The 27,492-nt window shown below is 53.8% G+C and overlaps 7 protein-coding genes across 7 annotated transcripts; 4 read left to right on the top strand and 3 right to left on the bottom strand.

The window, feature by feature from the left end:
• Nucleotides 1-682: 682 nt before the first annotated feature.
• Nucleotides 683-889, top strand: N0V96_010232 (uncharacterized protein; the record flags this gene model as incomplete). Its single annotated transcript, XM_053198915.1, has 1 exon — nucleotides 683-889. One exon carries the CDS (start codon nucleotides 683-685, stop codon nucleotides 887-889), a length of 207 nt encoding a protein of 68 aa, XP_053043660.1.
• Nucleotides 890-1,426: 537 nt separating this feature from the next.
• WBP1 (oligosaccharyl transferase glycoprotein complex, beta subunit) lies at nucleotides 1,427-3,024 on the bottom strand (the record flags this gene model as incomplete). The annotated part of the gene is made up of 4 exons (XM_053198916.1): nucleotides 1,427-1,852; nucleotides 1,912-2,615; nucleotides 2,676-2,786; nucleotides 2,883-3,024. The coding sequence occupies 4 exons, from the start codon at nucleotides 3,022-3,024 to the stop codon at nucleotides 1,427-1,429; spliced, it is 1,383 nt and encodes a 460-aa protein (XP_053043661.1).
• Nucleotides 3,025-3,575: 551 nt separating this feature from the next.
• Nucleotides 3,576-3,914, top strand: N19M (n19m, NADH-ubiquinone oxidoreductase 9.5 kDa subunit; the record flags this gene model as incomplete). The annotated part of the gene is made up of 2 exons (XM_053198917.1): nucleotides 3,576-3,768; nucleotides 3,868-3,914. 2 exons carry the CDS (start codon nucleotides 3,576-3,578, stop codon nucleotides 3,912-3,914), a joined length of 240 nt encoding a protein of 79 aa, XP_053043662.1.
• Nucleotides 3,915-4,329: 415 nt separating this feature from the next.
• On the bottom strand, nucleotides 4,330-12,463 carry BPH1 (beige protein-like 1; the record flags this gene model as incomplete). Its single annotated transcript, XM_065758885.1, has 2 exons — nucleotides 4,330-4,362; nucleotides 4,421-12,463. The coding sequence occupies 2 exons, from the start codon at nucleotides 12,461-12,463 to the stop codon at nucleotides 4,330-4,332; spliced, it is 8,076 nt and encodes a 2,691-aa protein (XP_065612408.1).
• Nucleotides 12,464-16,994: 4,531 nt separating this feature from the next.
• Nucleotides 16,995-18,795, top strand: PRB1_3 (proteinase B; the record flags this gene model as incomplete). The annotated part of the gene is made up of 2 exons (XM_053198919.1): nucleotides 16,995-17,372; nucleotides 17,569-18,795. The coding sequence occupies 2 exons, from the start codon at nucleotides 16,995-16,997 to the stop codon at nucleotides 18,793-18,795; spliced, it is 1,605 nt and encodes a 534-aa protein (XP_053043664.1).
• A 4,618-nt stretch (nucleotides 18,796-23,413) lies between these two features.
• On the bottom strand, nucleotides 23,414-24,497 carry N0V96_010227 (uncharacterized protein; the record flags this gene model as incomplete). The annotated part of the gene is made up of 2 exons (XM_053198920.2): nucleotides 23,414-24,214; nucleotides 24,306-24,497. 2 exons carry the CDS (start codon nucleotides 24,495-24,497, stop codon nucleotides 23,414-23,416), a joined length of 993 nt encoding a protein of 330 aa, XP_053043665.2.
• A 1,328-nt stretch (nucleotides 24,498-25,825) lies between these two features.
• N0V96_010226 (uncharacterized protein) lies at nucleotides 25,826-27,103 on the top strand (the record flags this gene model as incomplete). The annotated part of the gene is made up of 4 exons (XM_053198921.1): nucleotides 25,826-26,257; nucleotides 26,367-26,402; nucleotides 26,517-26,914; nucleotides 27,019-27,103. 4 exons carry the CDS (start codon nucleotides 25,826-25,828, stop codon nucleotides 27,101-27,103), a joined length of 951 nt encoding a protein of 316 aa, XP_053043666.1.
• Between the last annotated feature and the right edge of the window lie 389 nt (nucleotides 27,104-27,492).

Below are 27,492 nucleotides of genomic sequence, written 5' to 3'. Positions count from 1 at the left end.
CAAACGTTGAGGGTTTCCTTGGAACCGAGTGTTATTCACAGTTCAGCAATGGTCACAATGGAGTTCGCATTAATTCAGGAGTGCAAGGTTGCTATGAGGTACTTCGGACCCCACGCACCAAGCTATTCAGAATAGAATGTAATGAGACGGTCTACTTTATAAAATTCATAGAAAGTGCATTTGATCTGAAGTTCAAATCCGTTCTCGTCATTGTTGAAATTTTACCTAAATAGAACAGATGAGGTCTAGAAAGCTTTTGTCATGATCCGAGTCAAGGGGGCGGGAGGTTCAGGGCGCTGGCCAATAGAAGCACAGCTTGCCTTCTCTTGGCCATTCTTACTGCCCGATACGGCAAGTCGAGGAACCGACTCGCCGCCACTTACAGCCGCAAAGATTGACAATACTCAGTGCCCGGCGCCTTGGCAATGATGCTTAAAGATGACGACTGACGTCAATTCACCACTCATGGGTGGTATCTTTGAGCCGACCGTTATCGAGGCTTCTTCTTCTTATTACTGCCAGGTGAATGTAGAAAAAGATAAAATGAACAGATTGGCATCTCCCAGCTGTCATCTCTTCGTCAAAAGAACAGGTTCATATCTCTCATTGCAACACCACCCCAACCCCTCCAGCAACTGAAGCACCCTCGTTCACAGGAAATCAACTCGAATAAACAAAGACAATGGGCTCCTCCAGCAGCAAAAACAGCGACCCCTACTGGTGGGGCTACATCGACGACGGCAAGGGCTGGACGGCACGCCCCAAATCCGAATACATGAAGACGCCGGCGTACAACAAGCAGCTGCGACGGCAGATGAAGCAAGAGTCCCGGACAAAGGGTGGGAGTGGTCATATTTCTATGGCAGAACAGTCTCGGAAACAGTGGTAGTACTGAGGTACTTCGGTCGAGGCCTTCATACTAGGAAAGAACGCCTTTGCAGATTGCGTCTTTATGTGTGTAGTCAGGTTGGTGCCGCAAGCTTTGCTAGCGGTATGCCTGACGCCAGCATCTAGGTCCTTCAAACCATCATAAATTCAATGAAGCCATGCTGGAGAAGACTGCCGGTTCATTGTTACAATCCTTTCATCTATTGCAGACGCTAGCCAAGGCCAGAATCCACTGTGATGAAAGAGTAAATGAAACAAGTGATTGAGACAAACACAGCAAGGCACTCTAAACGTAAAAGTCATTTGATACCTAAGCTTTTGGCCCCCTTCACATCAGGAGACAATCCTATAGCCAGATGTACACTACAGTTACACGCTCCAGACCACATCACATGGTCGTGAAATCCACGTCTCATTTTGTGCTCGCTTTCTCTATCCCGAGGTTCCATGAGCGATCGTGGCCTACCACAAAAATCCTCATCTCTGTATCTGCATATCCTCGTTCTTCAACTGAAGTACATCCTCCAACCTGAGATATTTACTGTGTCTTCTTGGTGGCAGTCGCAGTCCCGGAAGGCGCACTGTACATCCACACAGCCGAGAACAGCACAAAGCCGGTGATGGTAGCGAAGATGCCAGACAACCAAGGCCAGGCGCCAGAGATGACGTACGAGCGAGGCCACTCATCGTGGGCCATGTGGCGGACGGAAACGGTGTTCTTCTCCTCGACGTTGGTGAAGAAGGGGCGCTTGTAGTTGACCTTGAAGTTGAAGATGCCGTGCTGGTCAGGCAGGATGAAGGAGGTGGTGTAAGTGGTGGCGTCGGCGGTGCTGGCCTTGGCGGCAAGCGGGATGCGGTGGAAGGGGGAGAGCATGCTGAACTCGAGCTGGAGGTCATCGCCGCTGGGAAGTGTGAAGGTGGTCCACTTGTCCCAGGAGTACTCAGAGACAGAGATGGAGTAGGTCTGCTCAGGGGTTAGCATTTTCTTGCGCTTCACTGAGCATCTAACTCGAAACAACTTACGACTTCGTTCTTGATGCGGTAGAGCTCGGGGTTGGTCTCGTTGGCAGCCTCGTTGAGGTAGTGCTCGATGTTGTTGACGCGAAGGACACCAGTCTCCTGGAAAGTCCAACCGGCAACTCTCTTGGCGAACTCGCGGTTCCAGGTCTTGACCTCCTTGCCAGCAGCCGCGGGCTTGATCTTGGCGTCGAACCACTTGTCGCTCAGCAACTCGGCAGATCCAACGAGGGTGAAGCGAGCGCTGTTGCGCGCCTGGAAAGCTGAGACGAGAGCGAGCTGTTCGCCGGCGGCAAACAGGTCGCTGGCGTCAACGACCTCGGCCTGCTCCTTGGGGTTGTAGCTGTAGGCCGTCTTGGGAGCGCGCAGGATCGGGGTGAGGAGCTGGCCGGCACCGAGGACGTGGCCGATGCCGTTGGGGAAGGCAATAACCTCGCCGTCCTCGTGGAAGAAGTTCTTGACGCCGGTGCGGGGGGACTTGGGGGCGGGGATGGCGAGGACGTCGTGCTTCTCGGAGGCGCTGACGGTGTCGTAATTGAAGTGGTCGACGACAAGGCCGGTGCGGTCGGCGGGGAGGGCGATGTCAAGCTCGGCCAGGAGGCTCACGATGGAGGTCGGGACGGTCGATTCGGAGGAGAGGGACAGAAGGATGTTGCCCTTGGCGTTGATGAACTGGAGGAGAATGTTGGGGGTCAGGTTGGGACCGAGACCTGGAGATGCCATTGTAAGTATAGATTCGATAGATCTGGGATTGCAGTTGAGTCGCATACCCTTGCTCTTAGAGGGGAAGAGCAGAACGTGGTCGTAGACACGCTCGCCGAGCTTGAACAGCTGCAGAGACTCGCTCTTGGGCGTCTCGTAAGAGATGCTGAATCCGCGGCCTAATTCGATCAATTGGTTAGCCAATCGCATTCTCTCGTCTTGCAATTGCCCTCATCCCCGAGCTTTCCCATCCTCTCAAATGAGCTCTGACGTACTTTCCAAATCTCCGAGGAACTTGGAGTATCCCTCCTTCTCAGCAACATCGTCGAGAATTGCCAGAAGCCGGCCGCCAGTGACGCTAACAGCGTGCACAGCGGCAGCCAGAAATAGCAGACAAAGCGAAAGAAGAGACCGCATGATTGACTAAATTCAATAGACAAGTTCGTAGGAGGGGGGGTGGTGGGTGAGGAGGTTCAAGAAACAAAAAGAGAAAGTTGGGCGCACAGCTGGGGTGCGTTGCGTAGCTGGCTGCGCGGGAGAGCTTGACATGCACTTTTGGGATCCGGTGCATGTGTCTTGAAGCTTGGGGATACGTAGCCGTTGCCAAGCTAAGGTAGCGGTCGGAGAATCCCCGGCAGGTGGGTGGGAGGTCCATTCCCGGGACCTGAGGTGGCCTGGCCTGAGCTTCCCGTCTCGCTTTTCAGCAGGGGTACGTACTCGCCGCGTAGATACCCAGACCTGGGAGCGCTAGTTATTCCGGCGAGGTTTATCCGACCCCTGCCGGCCCCCGGAACTCTTGCGGCTCCATTCTGAGCTTCGGTCATCGAGGAAAGACGACCGTCCAGCGATAGCAACAATCATTTGACGATACACCACACGGTCAATTGAGTACGTCACGTCGAGCAATCGCATCCCCGCCCTCTGGACTCCAATCGCATAGCTAATTGTCAGCATCACAGTACCCAACAATGTCCTCCGCCGCATCTCCCCGATTCTGGGCCGGGCCCATTCGCTACTGCCGCTGGGCATCCCGCGAGAAGCCAGCCTACTTCTGGTCCGTCGTCCTCGGCGCCCTCGGCCCCATCCAGCTGGCCGTCGTCCCCCCCGTCAGAAACTTCATTGGCGACTACAACGCGCCGCCCATCCCCGTCACATACCCTGGTGAGTCTCGAGAAAACGAAAACACCGCGAAGGCCGATGAGGCTTCTCTCCATCAACGGGAGCATGAAAGGCAATAAAAGAATACTAACGACGCCACAGTTCCTGCAGGACCCAGAAAGCAGCTGACGGGGTATGACGACGAATGAACCCTCGCCGCAAGACAAATCTAGAAAAATCCAAAACATTCGGCGAAGGAAGAAAGCTATTGTAAATATGCACGGCGTTCGGGCTCTAGACAGCGAACAAGGGATGAAGTGGCCACTCGTGCGAGCTGCTGAACCGAAGCTATAGCTCGCGGCTCGCGGAGTTGCCCTTCTACACAGGAGATGATCTGCTTTGAGGCTTATGCTGTACACTACCAGTCACGCGAAGTTTCAATTCACTCGTGGCCCACTCCAACTGTTCAAATGCGGCGATGTTCATTTACCAAGAGAGACAGAACGAGAGAGAGGACGCCAATTCTATGCTAGCCTGGTAGAAATCCGCTATGCCCCCTTATAAACTTGATCGGATGCGATTGCCACCCTTCCCATAACTTTTGTTGCCGGCAATGGCCAGACTCTATCTGTCTCGCTGGACAAGGTTCCACTCGTACTGCGCAACCGCGTTAGAAAACATAAGCTTTGTAAAGCGAAGGGTTGTGTAAACTTACCACTCGCCCATCATCATCTCCTGTGTAGACGCATTGTGGCATGGGCGTGATGCAAGTAATGCCTGCGTCGTAATTGGCTCCCACTTCTGATCGTGGATCGGTATGGTCCAAGCGGCGGAGCAGCTCTAATACCCACTTCCCGTTCTTGACGCACTTCTTCCAAACGTTCACACGACCTCTCTTGTGGCCGGTGAAGATCAGGCAATTCTCAACCCACTCGTCGCCAGCGCTTTCGTAAAAGGCACATGAGTGAACGTAGTCGTCTGGTTCAGCGCACACGTTCTGGTCGATGAGGACTGTGCCGTTGATGGTGTATAAGATGACGTTGGGGCCGGATCCGAGCATGATCTCGCCAGAGACGTCATTGATGCGGGCGCACTCCACGGGCCGCGAGAGAGGCAACTTGCGGATGAACTCTAGACGATTGATATCCCAGAGGAAAGCCTGGCCATCCGTCGACGCTGACACAAACGTGCTGAAGGATTTGGACACGGCTATGCTTGTCACTGGAGCCCGGTGACCAAAGAGTGATGACCGAGGCAAAAGATCGACTACTTTCCCAGGCGCTGTCTGCACAGCGTATACGGAGATGACGCAGTCCTCTCCCGCTGTGATGAGCGTCTTGGAATCTGCAAAGATGGCGCAAGATAACTGCCCAATGTGGAGATTCTCAAAAAGTCCCGCGGGCTTATGGCTATTAGCAAAGCTCTCAGGAAAAGTCTTGTCAGGCTGTCTCACCTTCCGGTTGTCGCTGAAAAAGAAGCGGACACTGTTATCGGCATAGCCCCATTCGAGGAACTTGTCGTACGGAGCAACATTCAGGCGGAAAGGTGAGGCGCATATGAGGCGGTCTATCTTTGGAGAGTAAATCAGAGTCGCTACTCTCTCGTGTGATTCTGAGACATTCGTTAGCCAGCGCCAATTTTTGGTGGAGTGAAGCATACCGAGCAAGGGGTGGGATAGCCTAGTCAAGGCATAAACCGAGGTATCCAATCGCCGTATCGGGCAAGAAAAGTGCTCGCGACCAGGATGAGACCGAGTGAACACCTGGTGCGGAGTCTGACCAAAGTTGTGGATGACGCCAGCAGTAATGCGCCTTTCCTGAGGATCGCTGATATTGTCCAGGTCCGTAGCTCCACGGTACGAGAGATGATGGAAAACATTAAGGTTGTCTACAGCTGCATCCCCTCTCTGCTTATACCCAAATATGAGGTCGATCCAGTTGTGCAGGTGCTGGCTGACGTAGGGACTTTCAAGTGCTTCGCGGTGCTTGGCAATGAATATCTTAGGGTCACCCTTGGCCCAGGGAGGCAGGACAACATTATTGACCTTTGCTCCTGTGCTTTCACGATTGCCAAAGTTATACTGATTAATGTTTGTCAGGAATTCTGGGAGACAGAAGAACTCCGGAATCAGCTCTCTGACATCGGCCTTGTTGTCGCACGAGGCAGACTTCCACGCATGAGGAATTGACTGGAACAGACGGTCGGCGTGGTCAAACGATCCACCTTGAAGGAGGATGTAAGACTGAACGAAGGGCGGAAGGCGAATGAGATATGACGACACAATCATGGCTGAAGAGTAGTGGGTGCCGTAGTGAAACGGAGTTTCGCCTATCTCTGCCAGTGCATCGTACGACTCCCTGAACCCGGAAACACGGCCAGCCGTCTGGGCACCCATCGGCTTTGAGAGGTCTCGGAAGGTTGCCGGATCGTTCAGATTGAGCTCCTCGCTCGTATAATCTGCGAGGACCCAAGGGAAGACTGGGTACTGGGTCAAGTCGTTGAACGTACGTCCTGCCATCGTGTTGACCAGCATGAGGTAGTGGAAGTTGGACATCTCTCCCTTCTGCCACTTCTTCATGGCGGGGTTCCAGGGCGTGGAGTTGAAGATGCTTCCAAACTTCGAACCAAAGCCTTGAGGCATTTCCTCGGAGACCTTCAACGCTTCAAGGCGCCAGGCATCCTCAGGGTTGGGAAGTGAACTGGCGGAGTTTGTGTGCGGAGCCTTGTTCATCAGCTTGCCAAAGACCTCGTCTCTCAGAATCGGGTTCATGGACGTCAGTAAGTAGCTGCGTCCATCTGTGAAGAAGACCTCGATAGCGACATCCCGGAACAGGAATCTTCTCTTGGAGATACTGATCACATCGTGCCATCTCCAGCTGCGGGATTCTTGTTCACTTCGGCTTGAACTCTGGCGTTGCTCTGTCGTTTTGGCGTCCGTAATGATCTCCGAGAAGGGGTCTCGCTCCTCTGGAGGAGCTTGCCAGGCATTGACAATCTCGCCAGATGCACACTGAAACACGTTGTCCATGATATACAAGGCATCCTTGCCAATGATAAGGATACCCTCACATCCCTCAAGGCCGACGATGCGCGAGATGTTGTACACGGCTTGGACCTGGTCTCCTTGTTCAAGACGCCGCATAACCTTGCGATTCTTGTCCTCGAAGCCGTCATCTCCTTCGTTGGCGTCGTTTGGATCGTCAACAAGCTCGAAATCTTCTTCAGCACCCACGCCGGACTCGTTTACCTCCGCGTCCTGGTCAACATCTGGCGGGGTATCGGGGTTTTCTGCGCCATCAAGGCTCGGGATAGGCTGTACACGTGATGACGCCGGTGTAGCTGATTTTATAGGTGATGGTGCAATCTGCACAGGAGCCATAGCAGTGTTTACCTTCAGGGCTGAAGGAGTGGAGGGTTCTCCTGCTCTTCTCTTCGGTTGGTAGTTCGAATGCTTCTTGGAGTAGTCGGGCAGAAGCCTCAGACGCATCCGATTACGTCCTTCCGTTCGATCAAGCTTCCACTTAAGCTGAGCATGCTCACTGAATACAGCACCTGGGCGTCGCAGATCGTTATCCATCTTGACAAATGCTGCACCGAGGAATGCCATATCATCCTGCTGGTCTTGTGTCAGACGTTGATGCTTGAAGTGCTCGCTAGTAAAGATGCTCTTCATCCAGGCCCCGTTCGCCATGTCGTGACGGAGGAGGATATTATCCACGGTAAGTGCCTCCGTCTGCCATCCTTTAAGTCGATCTCTGCGCTTCGCTAATCGGAACTTAGCCGAATCAACCGTTCGCTGGTTTTCGACGACGACGAACTCCTCCCAGATCTTTGATATGCCACCAAAAAAGAATGCATCAAGTGATGCACGGTGTTGATCCACCCATTCGATAAAAGCCTCGTCGTCAATTTCGGTGAGCTTAACAACGAAATCTTTCGTCAAGTGCTGCTGGTCTGGTGCTACACATTGTCTGAATAGCACCTTGGATTCATGGGGTTTCTGGACAAGCATGATGCGCATGATTGTAGCGGCGGCAGATCTGATGGATGTTCGGGGATCCACGAGCTTCGAGTACAATTGATACCAGAAAAGCTTCATGTACTCCTCCTCATTCGCAAGGCAGCCCAGGATCGGGGCTTGCCAGTAGAGAATATTACTCATGAATTCCTTTGCGCTGGCATCCGGCGTGTCTGGGTTGTCCAGTTCTGAAAACCGCAAGAGAAGAAGCTTCAAGAATGATTGACGGATGGTTCCAACGGCTTGACTGCACAAGCGAACGCTCTTCAGCGTCGAAACTTCGGGCCGTTGAAGGTACTCCAGCACCATGCCAGCGAACTCTAGCATGGGCTCAGTACCGTTAATAAACCAGCCCTCAAAAATGGTATCGGTGATGTGTGCCGCAAGTCTCCCCATATTGGTAAGAATCTTAGGCTCACTAAGAACCTTCTGATTCGCTTGGACATGGCTTCCAAGTTGTTGAAGTGTCTTCCTAAGAACAAAAGACTCGAAATAGGCTTGGTGCTCCTGGAAGCCTGGCGGAATTTTGAGGAAAAGACTAAATCCCGGGAACTCCTTGCGCGTAAAGACTTGTTCTATAAAGACACTGATGACTAGATCCACCATGCTGTCGAGCGTGGCGCTGCTTGACTGTTGAGAGGCGACCTTCTTCTTCGGTGACATGACAGGTGCAAACCGGACCGGGCTTGGGGCTTGAGGTGATGTTTGGTTGGTGAGCAGAACAAAACCAGATGCTTTCCGTAGTGGTGTTCCACGAGGGTTCCCTGCCAAAGCAGCAACTGCGTCTGTGCTCGTCGTCCGCACGATGGGGCCAGGCTGAGAGCCGGCCAGTGGGCGAATCATCACATCCCCGCCCTCGAATGTCAGGGCTGAATCTCGAGAGTTGAGCTCCGTATCCGGCGTGACGGCATCGGTGCTAACGATGATGGGATAACACGCCCACAAGAGATACCTCACATACTCGGACGTCAATGCAAAGTCCTTGAAGTCGGCTGACCGAGAATGCAAGTCTGCCAGGAATCGGATAACCGTTAGCAGCATGGGCGCGTGATTTGATATCCGCTCGCTGTCACGCGGGCCATTCTCTGATACTGTAGTGAACGTCAGCATTGTCATTCCCGTGCATAGAGGCAACGACTCACTTCTCGCATCGAGGCCCCTGGTCTCCATGGATTTGGCCCGTGGCCGGGTTTCTAAGCCTTCGAATCCGCTTGCCTGGAGGTGATGTGACTTTTGAGGGGAATTTGGGTCCTCCTGATGCTTCATGACATCCTTCAAGCCATGTTGTAGCATTGAAGTTATGACTTGGAGACATTCAGGGTAGAGAACGCGAGCTCTTCCAAAGGTTTCAAATAAGCTTGAAAACTCAAAGGTGCGCTCCAAGTCGACGTTGGCCACGTCAAGTCCGAATAAGATGCTGAAGCAGATTGGCCACAAAGAGGGAATGTGCCACCAGCGTTTAAGTCGATGTGCCATGATGGTGAAGCCACCAGTCTTACCGGAGAACTTGGCCGTATACGTGGAGCCGTGCGTGATGAGGAGTCTGGCCAGGATCTTGCTGCCATATACTACCGTTTCGGGGTCGTCGTTGGCCAAGAGATATAGCAGCCACTGGTCCATACTCAATAAATATAACTGTTTTTCCTTTTCTCCAAACGGTGGTCTCACCTTGTTCGTCACTGTCCTTGCAAACTTGCGGATGTTGGCCAGGTTGCCCTTTTCGCAGAGCAGGTTCGAGTACATTCCCAGAATCTTGGCACCGAGTTGTTTCTTTGTCAGGAACCGGGAGGGGGACGTATTCGATGAGCTATTGGAGTCGAAGGTTGCCCGTCTGGCATATCCGGTCGTAGGAGTTCGGGTTGTGGTAGACACAGGTCTCGGCGACCTTATCAGAGAGGCTGTTGGTGAGTGGAAGGCATATGTGATGAACAAAGCTAGTGACCTGTGCACCTCTGCTGTGTAGTTGCATTTGACCAGTTGCTCCAAAGCAGCCATGAAGTGTGGCTGCACCTCCTCGGATATCGATTCTGCTTTCATCGCGTCGAGCAGCCGTTTGACGATTCCTTTCATGTCGCTTGTCAGCAGTGCCGATGACTTTGATCTAAGGGTCGACCCACTCATGCGCATTAATCTTCTGCTATTAAATTGATGATACTTGCTCTTCACTGAGAATGTCACGAATTGCTTGTAGTATAGCTCCTGGGTAATGGAAGCTGATCGTCTCCAAGTATCGAAATCGATAAGCAGGATACGGTACGCCAGAGGATTGACAATGAAGGACTCCAAAGGTTCTGCATGGTTATAGCCCACAAATTCGAGGACAAGGCTCAAAAGCTGGAAACTCAATCTGTCCCGTTCTTCACTTGAAATCGGTAGGCGTAGATTGGCGCTGTCAACACCCAAGTTGACAGTGTAGCCTAGTTTGGCTCTGAGGAGCATGCCGAGGATAGCGTAGCCATTATCACGCTCCATTGCCTCGCTGTTTCTCCAGCTCTTTCTGATGCACAAAAACGTCATCTCGACTGCTCGGACTGTTTCTTCTACTGAAGTCGCCCTTTCAACAATCTTCAGAGCCAAAGGGGTGAAGCCTGCAAGGCGCCAGAAGTTGTCGTCGAAATAGGAGGGCATTACCACCACTGGATTGCCAGATAGAACAGCCACTCCTTGGGATCGCGCCAATGCATCCAGAAGGCATGGCAGAGCAGCGTTGATCGCAATGGCTGAACCGCTTCTATGGGTCATTTGGATGAGATTCGTCGCTGCAGGTCGAGGTAGTGCACGGTAAAGTTGAGTATCTTGATAAACGCCATCCTCTCTGAAGACACCTGTCGGAAGTATGCTGAGAAGAATTTTGCTTTCTGGGAGAAGGCTGCCAGCCTTGTCCCTGATGGCTCTTATGATATCAGAACTCTCATCCCTTCCAGGATGGAAGACCTCGTTTCGTAGCCCTAGGCTGGCCGAGGCCTCATAAGTCTGAAACCCGCCTAGGCTATCTTGGAAGTTGCCCTGGTATTTGGGGGAGAGACCGTAGTGAACGGCTAGGAAGTCATCGCTCAGCGCGTCTTCAAAAAGATGTGCTGAAGCCAGCGACCACTTCGAGAAGACCAGTCCGGAGCCAAGTTGGCTGGAAAGATCTCTTGGAGTTCCTAAGAATGCCTGAACAGGATGTTGCTTTGCATTTGTCGAAGCAAAAGATGCGAAGCTTTCGGTACTAGCATTGGCGAGAGGTGGCGGCGAAGGGTATGCACACTTGATCTGCTCAACGAACTCCCCATTCACGTATAGTGAGGCCTTGCTGGCAGTCATTGTTTTGGGTCGTCTGTGAACAAGGGCAATGTGGTACCATTGCTTGTCCTTGAATGACATCCCTTTGAACCTCACGCTTGGCCGGCTGGAAGTGACTGAGGTCTGCAAGATGAAGTTGCGTGTATCTCGCTCAAGGTACATGAGGAGAAAGCATGTCTGACTAGCATCAAAGACGCCAAAGAGGGTCGTATGTGAGTTGGGGTCGAAACGGTCTACACGAATCCATGCCGTAAAGGTGTAGCCTGGCGACGAGCTGGGAGGAAAAGACCGGCCGAGGGTGGGTAATTCGATGGACGAGTGACCATGTAAGGAGAGGTCGAATTGAAAGAATGGAGGGCCGCTGTACGTCGAAGTCATCTCCAAACAGAATTCTGAGGCTTCCGGCAATGTGCTCGTCAGTAAGAATTGGGTGTCGGCGGGCTGGTTGAATCCCAGGTACATGAGCTTTTTGCACATGATGAGGAGCTTGTCCTTCTCTGCTTGGTCGAGTTTGGCGACGGGGCTGAACAGCACGCGGAGGAAGCGTGACAATACTCCGGTTGCGTGGAGAGCTGCGAGGTTGAACATCGAGACGGAAACTGCGCTTGACATGATCTCCAAGACGACCATTGAGCAAGAGTTGGCCGGCATGTCCTGCGCTCGCGGGATGGACTCCCAGAAGCCTACGACAGCACGCAGAATTTCGGGGTTTTTGAAGACAGCCCGTTTCTGCATGGCATCGCGCACCTCCTGTATTATATCCTTTTGTTCTGAGACTGGCTGCGCTTCTTGTTGCTGAGTATCATCTTCGGGAGGCTCCTCGGGATTTGTCGTCTTCTTGGCATCTTCGTCCTTCGGCTCTGCACTTGTTGCAACCGACTGGCAAATGGCATCCATAGTCTTGTCCCCGAGCGAGAATGCCAGCAGTTTCCCAAACATCTGACAATTGGTCCACAGATCAGAGTCGCTTCCGCCAAGGCCAACGCTGGCAATGGTCTGCTCGAGAGCCTCCCATCCGCCTCCTTCCACCCTGTGGCGAAAGTATCGCTTGTTCCCTGGATGATCCAAAAAGGCAGCGGCAAAGACGTCCAAGACGGCTTCCAGCAATCCGAATAGACCTTCTTTCTCTTCTTTGGTCCGGCATTGGGGGTTGTAAAAGCCCGAGTAGGATCTCAGCACGTCAAGGAGCCTGTTAAACCCGTGTAGGTGCCTAAAATCGTCTTGGGGCGGGCTCGGGGGTTCGGTTGCGGCAATGTGCTGTCGAATCTGGCGGAGGCTCTTGATGAGCACGGGAAACTCGGGATATCCATCGTTGGTTCGCCGTTGCGTGCTGGACGTGAGTGTATCGAGGAGGCCGCGCAGGATTTCGAGAGCTTTCGAGTTGGCGGCGCTGGACGATCTGGACGACGCCGAAGTCGACGAGCGATAACGCCTCGACACTTGTAAGGTCGACATGTTTGATTTCTGCTACTGCAGCGTTTCCCTCATTCCAAAACGTTCAATCCCAGCACCCATCGAGGGTCCAGGCAACGGTCCAAGCTAGTCGGCATCGAAAGTGGGATGCGGCGTGGGATCGAACGGCAGCTTGTAGCTGAGAGTACTGGTCGGTGGGGGATTCGAGTAGTATGTGTAGTGGATGTATGGGTGGAGGTTTGAGGTGGTGGAATAGTACAATCTCAATGTAAAGAAGGAGCCACAATTCTCGAATATCTTGATAGGAAGGGAAAAAAAAACAAAAGTGAATCACCTCGAATTTGCTTCGATTTCTCAGTGTTGCAGCTACGCGTTATCGCAAAGACGGAGTCGGAGCTGATGCTTGTGAGTGTCAGCCTTGAGCAGTGAAGTGTGGCTTGCACCGCTCTCAGTGGCCGCCTTGTCACGCACAAGCAGGAAGGAACGTCTGACGTGCCGGCCGCGTTGGGAAGGAGTGGGGTAGGAATGGTGGCGGTGCTGCTGCAGCTCAGTCATCATGGACGGACCCGTCAGGGCCGACACCGCTAAAAGATGATGCAGCTCAGTGAGCTACTCCACTGAAAAAGACCACCACGACCATGTTCAGCTTGGGGGTCCCCGTTACATTGCGCAGAGACGATGGTGATACGCCTTGCTCCCCATGCTATTCATGGAAACAGCTCACACTGCGTGAGAAGGATGTGAAGCGCACAGTGAGGGCCACCTTACCTTGGCTTTCTCGGTTTTCATCTTCACATGTGTGGCGACTTGATGACCTTATTTACGTTGATGACGCCCTTTTGAATAAGACTTGACATTGCTTGCTACCTGCCTCACTGCCAGAGAGCTCTCATTACCTTACTCCGTACTGCTGCGGGTATCTGCAGTGACATGTTCCAAAATGCGAGCCTGGCACCGACAAGCTTAGCTGAGCTTCAGAAACAAGGTGTATCTTAGTGCAGATAAACCCTGGCTTATCGCGGCCAAGCTGAGATGTGCAGAGAGAGATACGGATAGCTTCCGGTGCTAACACTAACAGTGGACTGGGATAACCAGAGTGGACCCCATGAAACATTGTTGCTTCATCCCATTCGAGCACGCTCTCAGATATAGGCATCAAGGTATCTGTATAGCTAAGTACCGAATTGATAGAAAATGGATGGTGTGTCCTTCGGTCAGCAGCTCGGGCCCTCAAGTAACTACAAAGCTGACGCGAGTTGTCTTGCTTGCCTGGGATGACGAAGAATGCCTACTAGGAGGTAGCCCGCTTGGTGTATTCGTACATATCCGTACATGAATGCATACTCTCTCGCAACTGCATAATCGCTAGAGGTAGCTGGAGGGTTGAAGAGAACACCCTCACTGCTGCATGAAACCCACCAGCAAAAGCTAGAAAGACCCCAAAGACATAGAAACACGAATCAGTCGACGGCGGCCTATCAGTCTTTCTAGCTCGTTGAGTCAGTGGCCAGCCCTCAGCGCTAAACGGCTATGACAATGCAGGTAAACAAAAGACAGAGAGTCGGTCAACTGCCCATGTGTCATGACTCCGTTGACCGGGGTTTGCTTGGGCGATCATCGCCTCAGGCGCTGGCCATCCTTTCGGAGGAGCATTGCTGCATCTGGGAGGAAGCTTAGGCGGCATGCGTGGTTTCAGTCTGCCTTTTCCCCAACTCTTGGACGCCGAGACATGGACAAGCTTGGTTGATTGTGAGAGGACTGAAAATAGTCGCGAGATGTTCTCGCAAGGCGACGATGCTCACCGAAATGTTCGCTGAAATGGTGTCGAGCTTCGTTACTGCGTCTATGGTCAACGACACGCGTACCGCATATATCCATATCGAACTGGCGTGAATGGCCCAATTGCCTTCACGGACGGATCAAGATGGTGTGTTGAGTTGCACTCCTCGCATTGACAGGCGACTCGCAAGCCCGTGGCGTTTCCTTTATACGCAACACCCACAGAGACGTTCCTGAGCCGATGGGCGGCGGTTGGTGAACTAAAACAAAAGGCAATTGTCATATTCGGACGAATGTTTCCGCTCTGCTGACCTGCGCGAGTAACGCAAGCCGCCGTCGCCGCCGCCGCCATTGTCGCCTCCCATACTGAGAGAACCCGGATGAGTCGTTTAACTGTGAGCTAGAGCTCGGGACTGGCAGTTGACAAGTTGGCTCTTCGTACCAAACTGCGGCTGGCCTGTCTGGCACGCCGCACGTCTGACTTGCCGTCTCCAGCAGTGTCTTGTCCAACGCCAGACTGCCTCCCGATGACGGGAAGACAGGGGAATGAATAGAGGCACGTGCCAGGCACCACACGGGGACGTTCTCATCTGACCCGTGGGTCAGGCGTCTGGCCTAGCTCGGACCAGCGTAGCGTTGGTGCTGGGCCTCGTCTCCCCGCCTCCGTGTTCCAGTCAGCCAGCTTGCTCTTGAACCCCTTCCGCCTAGGAGCTTGCCCTTAGCAGTGGGTGGCAGGGCAGCAGAGGTACCTTGCGGGATAGCTCAAGCATCGAGAACCACCTGAGCGACAACCGCCTTCCAGCATCACCTTGGATCTTTGGGGGCTGGGGGCATTGATGAGACCAACAAAGCAATCGCCCAGTTAGTGGCTCCAGAACCCGGTACCCTCTTCGCCTTGGATTTAATCCCGGGTAGGTCTTATCCACACAAAGACCCAGCTGCGCCAGACACCTTATTACAGTTAATCGCATCATCGTTGAGCAGGTTCCTTACTCAATGTGGCAGCCGGCAGCCCAGCAGGCTAGAAGAAACCGAGACGCCGACCTGCGTCCCGAGGCCAGGCAGGCAGTAGTAGGTCCGGACAAACTCCACGATGCATACTCCGTACTGCCAGCACACGACATGTAGGACTTGGGTCTCTGTTCCTCTGAGTGGTCGACCACAGAGCCCAACAAAACGACGAAAGCTTCGAGTGTCAAGATAAGACGGGATGGCAGCGCTTGTTAAGCTTCAGGGTCCTCCGGATAGATCTGCCTCGCCCTCCGCTCCGTGAATCGTCCATTACGCGTTATCGCATGCAGCGTTATGCGGGATATGCGGGCTGGGTGGGTGTGCTCTGGTGGGTTGGGAGGGGAGCTTGGTTGTGGACTAGTAGAAGTGGGTGAAGAATGTCTGAGGAATGCTGATAGCGCGGTACATCTTCTCGACTTGCTCATGACCAGGGAGCCGGTGCCCCCAAGCTGCGACTGGTGTTGGTAGGCTGTGCCTTTGTGCTGCCCGTTCGGTGCCTGGCACGTCTGGCATGGCATGGGCGTTGTGCTGGCTTGATCGTCCGTTGCTTTCGGGATGCTTGGGATGGTCGATTGGAAGCTGTCAGCCGTATCCGTAGGAAGGTTTCCTGGAAATGAGAAAGCACCCTCGTAGCCATGGGCTGGTTGTCACTTGTGAGCCATGGGTCGTGAGGAAGAGTGAGACCCCGAGGCTGTTGGACAGGGCGAAGCACAGAGTACATTGCCCGCCCATGCTCTGCTGTGACTGATTGCCCCCGTATCGGCCTTGGCTATTGGGACTCGGTCAGATAGCCTCGGGGGTATGACGTCGCCCTCAGAGCTCTGACTCTGGCTCTCAAGGTGCAATGATCACTCATGCGTGCTTCCTTGTCGGTTGCAACCACCAGAATCCGACAAAATGTTGCTGAGACATGAAAGGAAATGGTGTCTAAAGATTCAGATGAGCGTAAACGGTGAAGACGATAGAAAAGCAGCATGGCGTGGCATAGCATGGCAGGCACATTGTCGATGGCGGGAAGCTTGGGTGAAGCTTCCCCAACAGGCGGAGGCCGGATTGGTTGTGTTCCTGGCGGATGCAGCGTGCCGCCAGAAAGAAAGAGGAGAAGCAGAGGTACCTTGAGGGGTCACTTGCTATCGCCCATCTGCACAATCCCATCCCCGTCCTCCGTTCGTCCTCTTTTGAAGCAGCCTCCCGTATCGAACAAGTGACAAGCTGCTCGGGGTAAAGTGGAAAGGTACTCCGTACCTTACCTACCTTACTGGGCACCTAGCACAAGCCAAGTACGTACCTGTTGCCTGTAAGCGGGGACAGTCCCAGGGAAACCCCAAACGTGACCCTCCCAGACTGTCCCAGTACCTCCCTTATCGCATTGCCGAGGAAACCCTATCGAGTCATTCCATTGGCTCTCGCACCATGACGCTAAGCCGGTTTCGGCCCCGTCAGCCACCCTCCAGCTCTTATCTTGGTTGGCTGCGTCACACACTGGCAACACTGGGGCGGCGCAACCATCCTAAGGCCGATACCTCACCTGGAGCTGTGCGCACGCAACCGCTGTCGCTGCCTTCCCTTTATATCTACCCGCTCCCGCTCTCCGACAGCTCCATCCTCTATCTCTCTGCTCCATCTCTCTCCCATCCCTCCCCCTCCTTCATCGACCATCCATCCTCTCAATCCCATCGAGTATTCGTCTGTCCTTGGCGTCCTTCGCAGCTTCAGTTTCCTTCCCTGTCATCACAACCAGCGTCTCCGGTAGACTCTACTCACCACCACAACACCGCCCATCATGAGAGGCTTCATCGGTGCTGTGGCCGGCCTGGCCGCTGTTGCCAGCGCTACCCCCTCTCTCTCCATTGAGACTGTCCACGACGGCGCTGCACCCCTTCTTTCTTCCACCAACGCCGAGGCTGTCCCGAACTCATACATTGTCAAGTTCAAGAAGCACGTCTCGGACTCCGGCGCCTCGGACCACCACAACTGGGTCCAGAACATTCACTCCTCCGCTCAGGATGAGCGTCTTGAGCTGCGCAAGCGTGGCCAGGAGCCCATGGTTGACGATGTCTTCCACGGCTTGAAGCACACATACAAGATTGGCAAGGACTTCTTGGGCTACGCCGGTCACTTCGATGATGCCACCATCGAGAAGGTCCGGAGGCACCCTGACGTAAGTCCGACCCTCACACCCAGGTCCCGAGACTCAAGACGCCCCTCAAATCCGCGGATCCACAGTCACTGCAGTCCACGGCAGAGGCGGTCTTGGCTATCCGACCCTAACGGGCTCGGGCTCTCAAGCTCGGCTCGGCCGCTTGCGGTCCCCCCAGCCGCATTCTTCACACAGCCGCTAACATGCTTCTTCACAGGTCGAGTTCATCGAGGTCGACTCCGTTGTCCACACTCAGGTTCCCGTCAAGTCCCAGGTTGAGGACAAGTGTGACGGCGAGCTCGAGAAGCTGGCCCCCTGGGGTCTGGCTCGTGTCTCCCACCGCAAGTCCCTTGGCTTCGGCACATATGACAAGTACCTCTACGCCGAGGATGCTGGTGAAGGTGTTGATGCCTACGTTATCGACACCGGCACCAACGTCGACCACGTCGACTTCGAGGGCCGTGCCAAGTGGGGAAAGACCATCCCCTCTGGTGACCAGGATGCTGATGGCAACGGTCACGGCACTCACTGCTCCGGCACCATCGCTGGCAAGAAGTACGGTGTCGCCAAGAAGGCCAACGTCTACGCCGTCAAGGTTCTTCGCTCCAACGGCTCCGGTACCATGTCCGACGTTGTCAAGGGTGTTGAGTGGGCTGCCACTTCCCACACTGAGCAGGTTCAGGCTGCCAAGGATGGCAAGCGCAAGGGCTTCAAGGGCTCCGTCGCCAACATGTCTCTTGGTGGTGGCAAGACCCAGGCTCTCGATGCTGTTGTGAACGCCGCCGTCGATGCTGGTATTCACTTCGCTGTCGCCGCCGGCAACGACAACGCCGATGCCTGCAACTACTCCCCCGCTGCTGCCGAGAAGGCCGTCACCGTCGGTGCCACTGAGCTCGGCGACCGCCGCTCTTACTTCTCCAACTATGGAAAGTGCACTGACATCTTCGCCCCTGGCACCAACATCAAGTCCACCTGGATTGGCAGCAAGTACGCCGTCAACACCATCAGCGGTACCTCGATGGCCTCCCCCCACATTTGCGGTCTCCTGGCCTACTACCTTTCCCTCCAGCCCGCTTCAGACTCTGAATACTCCGTTGCTCCCATCACCCCCAAGAAGCTCAAGGAGGCTCTTATTGCCGTCGGTACCGTCGGTGCCCTCAGCGACATTCCCCGCGACACCCCCAACGTCCTCGCCTGGAACGGCGGTGGCTGCAACAACTACACTGCCATCGTCAAGGCTGGCGGCTACACTGTCAAGCAGGAGTCCAAGGAGACCACCATCGATGACCTCGAGAAGGCCATTGAGGAGGACTTCGAGGTTCTCTCTGGCAAGGTTGTCAAGGGTGCCAAGAATGTCGGCACCAAGGCCGAGAAGTTCGCCAAGAAGATCCACAACTTGGTCGACGAGGAGCTTAAGGAGTTCCTCAGGGAGACCTCTTTGTAAGCGTTACCATAGAGCGCTAGAATGGTCTTTTATTTCCTTTTTCATTGGGTCCATGAGAGTGTACGCATAGGGTTATTGCGGGATGGGACAGGATGGATGCATCGCTTTCATAGCTACATACAGATCTCATAGCACAACCAATAAGTTTCTTGTTAACTGTAACCACTTCCATCCACGGTGATCTTGATTATCAAAGTTTGCTACATAGCCAATGTTGTCCTATCGGCCGTGCCCTAGGAAGGTTGGACACGTCTGAGTTGGTCCAAAGTTTTATGATGACCATGAGTAAGCCCATCTGTCATGCCGCTGCAGCTTGAGGTTGTCAAGTCAAAATAGGATTGACGTGAACGGCACAAAGGTAGTTAAACTGAAGTCTTGGGGAGTTGGTGCCATGGCTGCATGGCTAGCTTCCGTCATCTGAGTCAGTTTGGCATTGAGACAACGCATTTCAACCACCTAGTCCTGAATCTCCAACCAATCTTGACTGAATCTGCCTGACTTTTGCATTCTGCACCTTGCGCTTGCTGTGTGAAGGGGGAAAGAGGGAAGACTGGAATGTTATCCGGTCCCTCCACAGAAGGAATGACACAACGGCTGGCTCTTGCTTAGGTGCCATCTCATGCCTTCCCCCCAAAGGCCAAGGGAAGGGATCAGTCAGCGTTTCTCCTTCCTTCGCCTGGACATGACGTGCCTTCCCACCTCTTCTCTTTGAAAGTTCACTCAACCCTGGAGAAAGAGCAGTCATGGAGCTCGCCGTTGGCCTGACTGTTGGCTGTTGGTGGCCCTGCCCAAGGGACGATGTCCCTCCTCTACATACTCCATTCCAGCATTCACGGCTCATCATTTGACACTCTCGACAATACTTCTTCATAGTCTCCCAGCTTGCTTTTGGTTAGCCTCAGGCCGAGTTTCCAAACGTCGACCGACAAATAGCAGCTTCACTTGAATCTCTCTACTTCCCTTTATTCCTAAGCCACCTCGAGAGTTGGTGTCCCTCTTCCGCCCAGGCCCTCGTCCTAATACATCCACGCTCACCCTATGCGGCGGCATAACAGTACCAAGTCGAGGTCGACTCTGACTCGAAGCAAGTCGACGGCTTCCGTTCGCTCGGCTGTTCAACGATTAGAGCACATTGATCCAGCCACTGCCGAAAGAGACGCTCATATTGCTGCCACCCTATCCTTCTCTCGTGCGAACCGCAATGCCGGTATTGGTATGGGATTCGAGGCTTCGAGACAATCCCAACAATTTTTCAACATGGGAAGTTGGCCGGAGAATCCCTCAAGCCAGCTTCCAAGCGATTTGGACCGGTGCAGCTCCAACGCCGGTGGTCTACGCAAACAGCAGAGTATTCGATTTATGAAGCAAGGGTCCCAAATCAAGCGACAGCAAAGTCAAAGAAATGATGACTCTTCTGATATAGGGACTATTTGTCACCGGAGCGTCCTCAAGGATGTTGCCAACCAGCCCGCTCGCCGAACTTGTCGTACTGTCGAGCGTCCATTTGTGAGCACTTATACGGCCAACTACATCAACTCTTTGCCTCCGAGCGAATCATTCGGGTCTCCGGACGATTGTGCACCTGCTCCAGCATCTTACAGAGGACTGCGCAAGTCGCGGTCAATGTTTGCCCCCCTGAATCCGACAGGTCTGCGCCGACCAAGTAAGACATATCTCAGCGAGTCTCCGGAGCAAGAGAATGCGCAGCCTGCCTTGCGACGACAGTCTATGCAAGACATGAAGGAGAACAGGCCATCACCGAAGAAGACTCTTGGGCTAAGAAACCCAAAGTCAATGAGCTTTCTCAAAATTCGGGGCGTGCTGGATTCTGACAGACTTGGAAGCCGGCGGCGGATCGATTTGGTAGTCCAAGAAGCTGGGGACAGCTTGCGTAAAGACGTCGAGGAACAACGGCATTTGAAACCGCGGCCATCGACGATATTCTCGAAAGCAAAGAAGGGTCAGGCGTCTCTGAGTTTACGCCAATCCATGAGAGACTTTAGCGCCGAAGTTCAACCCCTTGGCCCGGAAAATGGATTGGTTATCAATAAGGACGCTTCCCTTCGAAAGAAGGCCCGAAAGGTTTCAAGCAGCCTCAAAAGCAAGCTGAAAGAGATGTTCCGGCGCAGCAAGAAGGATGATTTGGTCGTGGCACCTAGCGAGTCTCCCCCAAAGGTTTCGAACGTCGTCCAAGACCTTGTTGGCGTTGACAACGAACAAGATGATGCATACATGGACATTGTGGAACCCGTGTCGCTGGACGAGTGTTCGATTTCACAAGTGCCTTCGCGAGTTCCGTCTCTTCATGATGCTTCCCCAACTCAAAAGCTCCATTCGCGCCAAGGAAGCATAGAGAGCATTGGAGGTGAAAGAAAGGCATCAGATGAGAAGTCTCGCGTCACCAGTTGGACGAGCTCGGGTACTCATACTCTTAACAGTCAAAGTACTTGGGGCGGGGAGCGGGAGCGTCAGCGGCTTTCCGTCATCAAAGAGATTGGACCACATAAGTCCTCCTCTTCTTTCCAGCGACCAAGCCTGGCTGACCGCAACCCATTTGAGTCCGAACCACCATCTCCACAACAGGATGGACCCGTCCGCCTCGGCCCAACCGTCGATAGCGCCAGAGTCTACTCTGCTCTCATGAAGCGATTAAATGAATGCAAGCAAAAGGGTCAACGAGAAGAGCAGCTGCGGCATGGTAGTGTTGGGGGTACCGGTCTCAAGGGGAACGGCAAAGTTGGTTCGTCGACAACCTTCGGCGGGCAGGAACTTGACGAAGCTACGGGCCAAGACCCACCAACCATAAGATATGTCTTGCAAGAGGATGATGTCTTCCGTGACAGTCCCTGGGAGCAAAGATTGCAAACAGTGGTTGAGGCCGAGGCCGCTCAGTCGGGTCATGATGAAGCAGCATCTTCATCTGACAGTACAAGGCATCATCGCCAGCGCTCGGCTTCTGAGACTACCATAGGGTCCTACAAGCCTTGCTCAAGACCTGTGGCTGTGGTTGAACCAGGTCACTCGCCCTCGAAGCCGTATAAATTGCACGGCGATAATACCGCGAATCCCCCAAGAGCCTTATCCACTCGCAGTTCGGCGTTCTTTGGCAGCCCAACTTGCCACCTTTTCCGCACCACGAGTCCATATCGCAAGGCCTTGCAAGAAAAGGTCAGATCAGAGTCGCAGGCTCCGGCTCCAGATCATTTACTGTCACCATCGGTTTCAATGCTGAACCTAGGCCTTATACCCACAAGGCGTCGCCCGAGTCTCTCTAAGGAAGATCCCCGACTTGCTTACTCTGAAAGTATATACTCTGACGACCTCCTCTCACCACGGACAATACCGCCGGACTTTGGGGGACAAACAGAACCAAGAGTGCCACCCCGGCACCCCGACCACAAAGTCGCCGATTCTGATCATCGACAGACACCCTCTATGTCCAACGACACAGAGGCTGTTGCGAATGATCACAGTCCTGACGCTACTCCTGTGATGAACACATACCAAACACGCTACTTACCAAGTGGCCCTCAGACCTATACACCGACAATGCCACAGAGCCGAACGGTCTCAAACACAAGTTCTGTGGAGTGGAAGACTTGGCTCTCTGCCAATGCGGCGCATACCGACGCCAAGTTGGCCAATACCGTAACCCAGAACTTGACGGAAGTTCATTACGCAAATTCAAGTATGCCTAAAAGCTTGGGTCATGTGCGTGAGCGCGCAGAGATTGAGGACCCGGAATCTCCAACTTTGTACAGAGCTATGGGCACAGGAAAGGCCAAATTGCAAACGCCGCTGAGAGTGACGAGCCACAACCCACGTCAAGCGTCGTCTGCCAGCCGCGTTGAGCTTGACATCAACGATTCAAAGCTCTCAACACCTTTCAGAGACGAGAACACAATCCCCAAGACGGACGGACGCGTTGCTAGGCGTCTTCGTGGCATTTACAATCCTCCACCAATTCCCCCCAGAAGCTCTTTGAGGACGACTCCTTCGATGCCGCTTATCCAGCCTCGTCTTTCTCATAGCAACTTACCCGTCAAAGCCGTAGACAGACAAGCTTCCAAGGTGCGCAGCATGGACGCCATCCCAAAGGCCCAAAATTTCGAGGGCCCCCTCCAACCCAAGACACGATCTCCGGTCAAATTAGTCAGACGCGCCGGACTACAAAAAGGGCTTCAATCGTCTGCTTCCAGCCCAGGACTAACAATCGAGAAACAATTTGGTCCCATGCTAGCCAGCCATGATTGCGGATCTCCTAGGGAGAGGCGGGGATCCGTTCGTCGGCTGCTAGACTCTAGCGACTCGCACGACGGTGAGAGGTCCGATACCACGAGCCTCGACTGGAAGGCGGAAGCAGCTGGCAGTCATCACTTGGTGGAGAATTTTCTCAGCAGTAGGCGTCGGCCATCCGTCCATAGGGCGTTCGTATAAGAAGACACCGTGAAATCCTCGCAATGGAGACGTATTCTGTTCAGTAAAACGCTTAAAGCAAGTCTATTGTCAGACACTTTTATAATTAACGATGGCTCGCGGGTATCATAGATGTGTTGTTACAAAATTCAATGTCAATACAAGGTTTTGGTTTGAATGCAAGGGGGCTTTTGTGATGGCATCAGAGCACAAATTTCGGGACGTCTCCAAAACGATACTGGGCCCACGCAAAACTGCCTTCCTTCATGGTCCACAGCTGCTTCCCGCGGTCATCCCCGGCAGCCCCGGCGGCCACGTGAATGGGCATGAGGTGATCCATGTACGGATGAGCCTGCTTAGCATCGGGACGTCTGCAGACCTGGGCCATCTTGTCCTGCCTCTCGGCGACGTTGGCGACCTCAACGGCCTCTTTGAGCGCGTCGTCGAAGCTGACTGCGTACGGCATGGGACGCGGATCATTGCTCATGTGGTAGAGGTTGTGGACCGACATGCCCGCGCCGATGATGACGACGCCTTCGTCGCGGAGGGCGGAGAGGGCGGCGCCGAGGCGGTAGTGAGCGTCCGGGTCTTCTGAACGGAAGAGAGAGGCTTGGACTAGCGGTATCTTGAGGGGGTTTGAGGAAGGGTTGAAGGCTACGTGGAAGCCTGCCCACACGCCGTGGTCCAGGCCGCGGTCTGTGGTGGGCACGCAGGAGATGTTGCTGCCGTACGAGGCGGCGAGGAGGGAGCAGACGCGGGATGCGAGCTGGGGGCTACCGGTGTTTGGGTAGGTTGCGGAGTAGTAGTGGAGGGGGAAGCCGGAGAAGTCGTAGATTAGCGGTGCCGGGCCGGGTGCGGCGTTGATTGAGATTGTGGTCGGGGAGGGGGATTGCCAGTGGGCTGAGAAGACTAGGATTGCGGATGGGTTGAGGGAGGTTATTTCGGCGCCGATGTGTTGGAGGGTTGGGTAGACTGGGTGGGCCTTGTTGTACATTACGTCTGGCTTTGTGGTGTTAGTTTGGTTGTGAAAGGTTTTGTATGGTGAGGTGATGTGGTGGAATGAGAGTGAGGGACGGGGGGAGGGGGTTGCTTACGCCGCCGTGGGAGAAGAAGTAGACTGGCTGTCGGGGCTTCTTCATCTTTAGTGAATCTGGAGTTTGAGAGGATTTGGAGGATATGAGAGTTGAGGTCACTGATGTGAGAAAGGCGCGGAGGGTTGGGGAGAGCATGTAGGCTGTCAGGGCGACGGTGAGGGATAGGAGGAATAGGGGATTTAGACGAGGCATCTTGAAGCGCGGTTGTTTGGTTTGGGTTGTTTGAAACGCGTGCGATGTGTTTGTTTGAATGAGCGGCCTGGAGGATGACGGGAGTCAAGCACATATGAACCTCCGGAGGGTTGTTGGGCGCTATCCGACGGACCCGGATGAGGGATGCGGCGCGGGGGTTGAGGAGGGGCCGGATGGCGGGTGGTTTTGTTTTCGTCGCGCGCGGCCGGGTCCACTGCTGTCTTAGCGGGCGGGCGGGGTGGGAGGGCCGTTCCAGGTGGGCGATGAAATAGAATGCGTCAACGCAGGGTTATTAATTATCACCCTATTCTACTCAATGGATATGCTCTTGAGAAATGCATAAAAGATCATGGGTAAGAATAGGAACAGCAGAAACAACGGGAGTTATAAGAATAATAAGAACCACAAGATCAATAGGAAGTAGGAACAATAGGAATAGTGGGAGCACACAGCAACAGTGGGAAGCAATAAGGTAGGTAGGTATAGTGGGTATGATAGGAATAGCTTAATAGTAGGAATATTAGGAATATATCTACCCAGAGTACGTATTGGGCAGCAAATGATTTTGTTAATTACCCACCTGCGTACTAAGGTAAGATGCACCGAGGTGGTCGTGAGATGGTGACAGGAGGGTGGCCGGAATTACGGATTAGGGGGGTTAAGGGAGCGATGTAAGGGCCATCTACTGATCCAACGGCCCGACGGTGAAGCTCGAGGTGTAGTGCAGTCTAAGCTCCAGGTGAGTTTCGAACCCCCCCCCCCCTGCTCGTCAGTGAGATGATCGGTGCTTGCTGCTATCCTTTCATGACTTGGCACTACATCACCATACTAGGTAAGTAAAAAGGAAATTCCAAAGACGCAAAAAACAAACAAAAAAAAATACAAACTGGCATGAGACTTCTTATAGCCCCTCAACTCTTCTCCTTATACCAGCCAGAAGGCGTCCGTCTAGGTCGGCTGGGTGGTTGAGTACCTTGCCTGACTTAATGGTCAAGAATCAATACACCCGCAGCTCTAGTACTCCACGACAGGCTATGAGGTTGAGTTCGATTCCCAACAAGCGCACCAAGAGACGTAGCCACACCGGTGGTGAAGTCTTGTTGAACCTTCGTATATCTTACGAGTAATTAAGCGTTCGTTTGCACCGATAGGACAGTGCAAGCTGCATTGAAAAACGGTACCGAGCCCGGATCAGCGCCCCGCATACGCCATCGGACCTGGAGAAAGGGTCAGAAAAACCCACATCTTATTCGGCCCGCCGCCCGAGCTTTCGCCGTCGTCTCTCAGCTCTCGTCTGTCTGCCTGCCCTTGCTTGACACAATCCGCAAATGCTCGTCTCGCGAGTGACCGCAACAACCATCCTCCTCACCCTCCTCGCGCCCTTCACCGCCGCCACACCGCAACAGGAACCACAACAACGAGAAAAACACCACCTCGAGCAGCAGGATCCACTTTCTGAGGCAGACCAGCTCCACACCCTGCCACCTCATCAACCGTCTCTCGCAGGCATCGCAGAGGCGCAAGGTCCCAACTTCCTCTCACCCCCTACCACCTACGAAGCCATGTCGTCCTCCGTCGCCCGGACGGCCCCGCTCGTGTTCCCGGCCGCGGGTAAGCATACGGCCACCGTCATCTTTGCCCACGGCCTCGGCGATACGGGGCATGGATGGGCGAGCGCCGTTGAGAACTGGCGGCGGAGGCAGAGGCTTGATGAGGTCAAGTTTATACTGCCTCATGCGCCTCAGATCCCCATTACCTGTGTAAGTTGACACCCTGTCTCAATTTTCATTTTTATTTTATTTTATTTATTTATTTATTATCTTCTTCGGAAACTTGGAAGTTGTCGCCGATTGCTAACATCATGTATAGAACTGGGGCATGCGCATGCCGGGTTGGTTCGACATTGTAAGTCGCGCTACAATCTTCGACCGCCACCGCCAACAACAGGCACAAGCATCATTCTCATCATCATCATCATCATCATCATCACCAAAGCTAACCACCGCCCCCCACCCACAGAAAGTCCTTGATGGCACAGTCGAGGCCCTCCGCGAATCCGAAGACGAGCGGGGGATCCTCGCCTCGTCAGAGTACTTCCAGCAGCTCGTCCAGGCCGAGGTGGACGCCGGCATCCCCGCCGAGCGCGTCGTCCTCGGCGGCTTCAGCCAGGGCGGCGCGATGGCCATCTTTTCGGGGTTGACGGGCAAGCATCGGATCGGCGGCATCGTGGGCCTGTCGTGCTGGCTGCTGCTGAGCAACAAGTTTGCCGGGCTTGTGCCGGCCGAGAAGGCGAACCAGGAGACGCCTGTGTGGTTGGGCCACGGGGACGCGGATCCGCTTGTCAGGCCCGAGTTGGGGGCGCTGAGTATGGATGCGTTGAAGGGGCTTGGGTATAAGGTGTCGAGGACGCTTTACCCGTGAGTATATTCCTGACGACCCTTTCACTTCCATTCTTCATCCCTTGTTGGTGGACGAGGGCTGGATGATCAAACTTGGAGAAGAATGCTGACATCAATCACAGGGGCATGGGTCACGCCGCTTGCCCTGAAGAGTTGGACGACGTCGAAGCCTTCTTGTTGGAGAGACTCCCGCCTACGCAGAAGTAGGGAGCTGGTGGCAGAGGTGTTTCCAAGGTTGGCTGGAAGATGTGTTTATGTATGCAGAAAGGGCATGAGGCATAGGGAGGCAAGATAGAGCCCGGAACCTGTGAAGGGGTGGTCTATTCGACTAAAAATAAGTTCGACAGACGCAGTCTTACTACATGATATACTCTCTCAAATGCCAGAAGCCCACACTAAGTCCGCCAATCACTCGATAAAATTGTATGGGGGCATGATCCTCTAAAGTGAGAGTGAACGAAGTCGATGATGTAGAATAAGTGGCCTCATCTTCGATGGTTTGTATCAGAAGTAGTTTCGTTTCCAATCGCCCCGTGGACCCGTTATGAGAGATGTGAGTGAGATCACGCTCAATGAAATTCATGGATTATGTCTCT

This window comes from Colletotrichum fioriniae (genome assembly GCF_027942845.1).
Source record: "Colletotrichum fioriniae strain IMI 355084 chromosome Unknown scaffold_14, whole genome shotgun sequence".
Taxonomy (NCBI): domain Eukaryota; kingdom Fungi; phylum Ascomycota; class Sordariomycetes; order Glomerellales; family Glomerellaceae; genus Colletotrichum; species Colletotrichum fioriniae.
The sequence above is the reverse complement of the archived record's forward strand: the minus strand, read 5'-3'. Positions and strand labels throughout refer to the sequence as shown.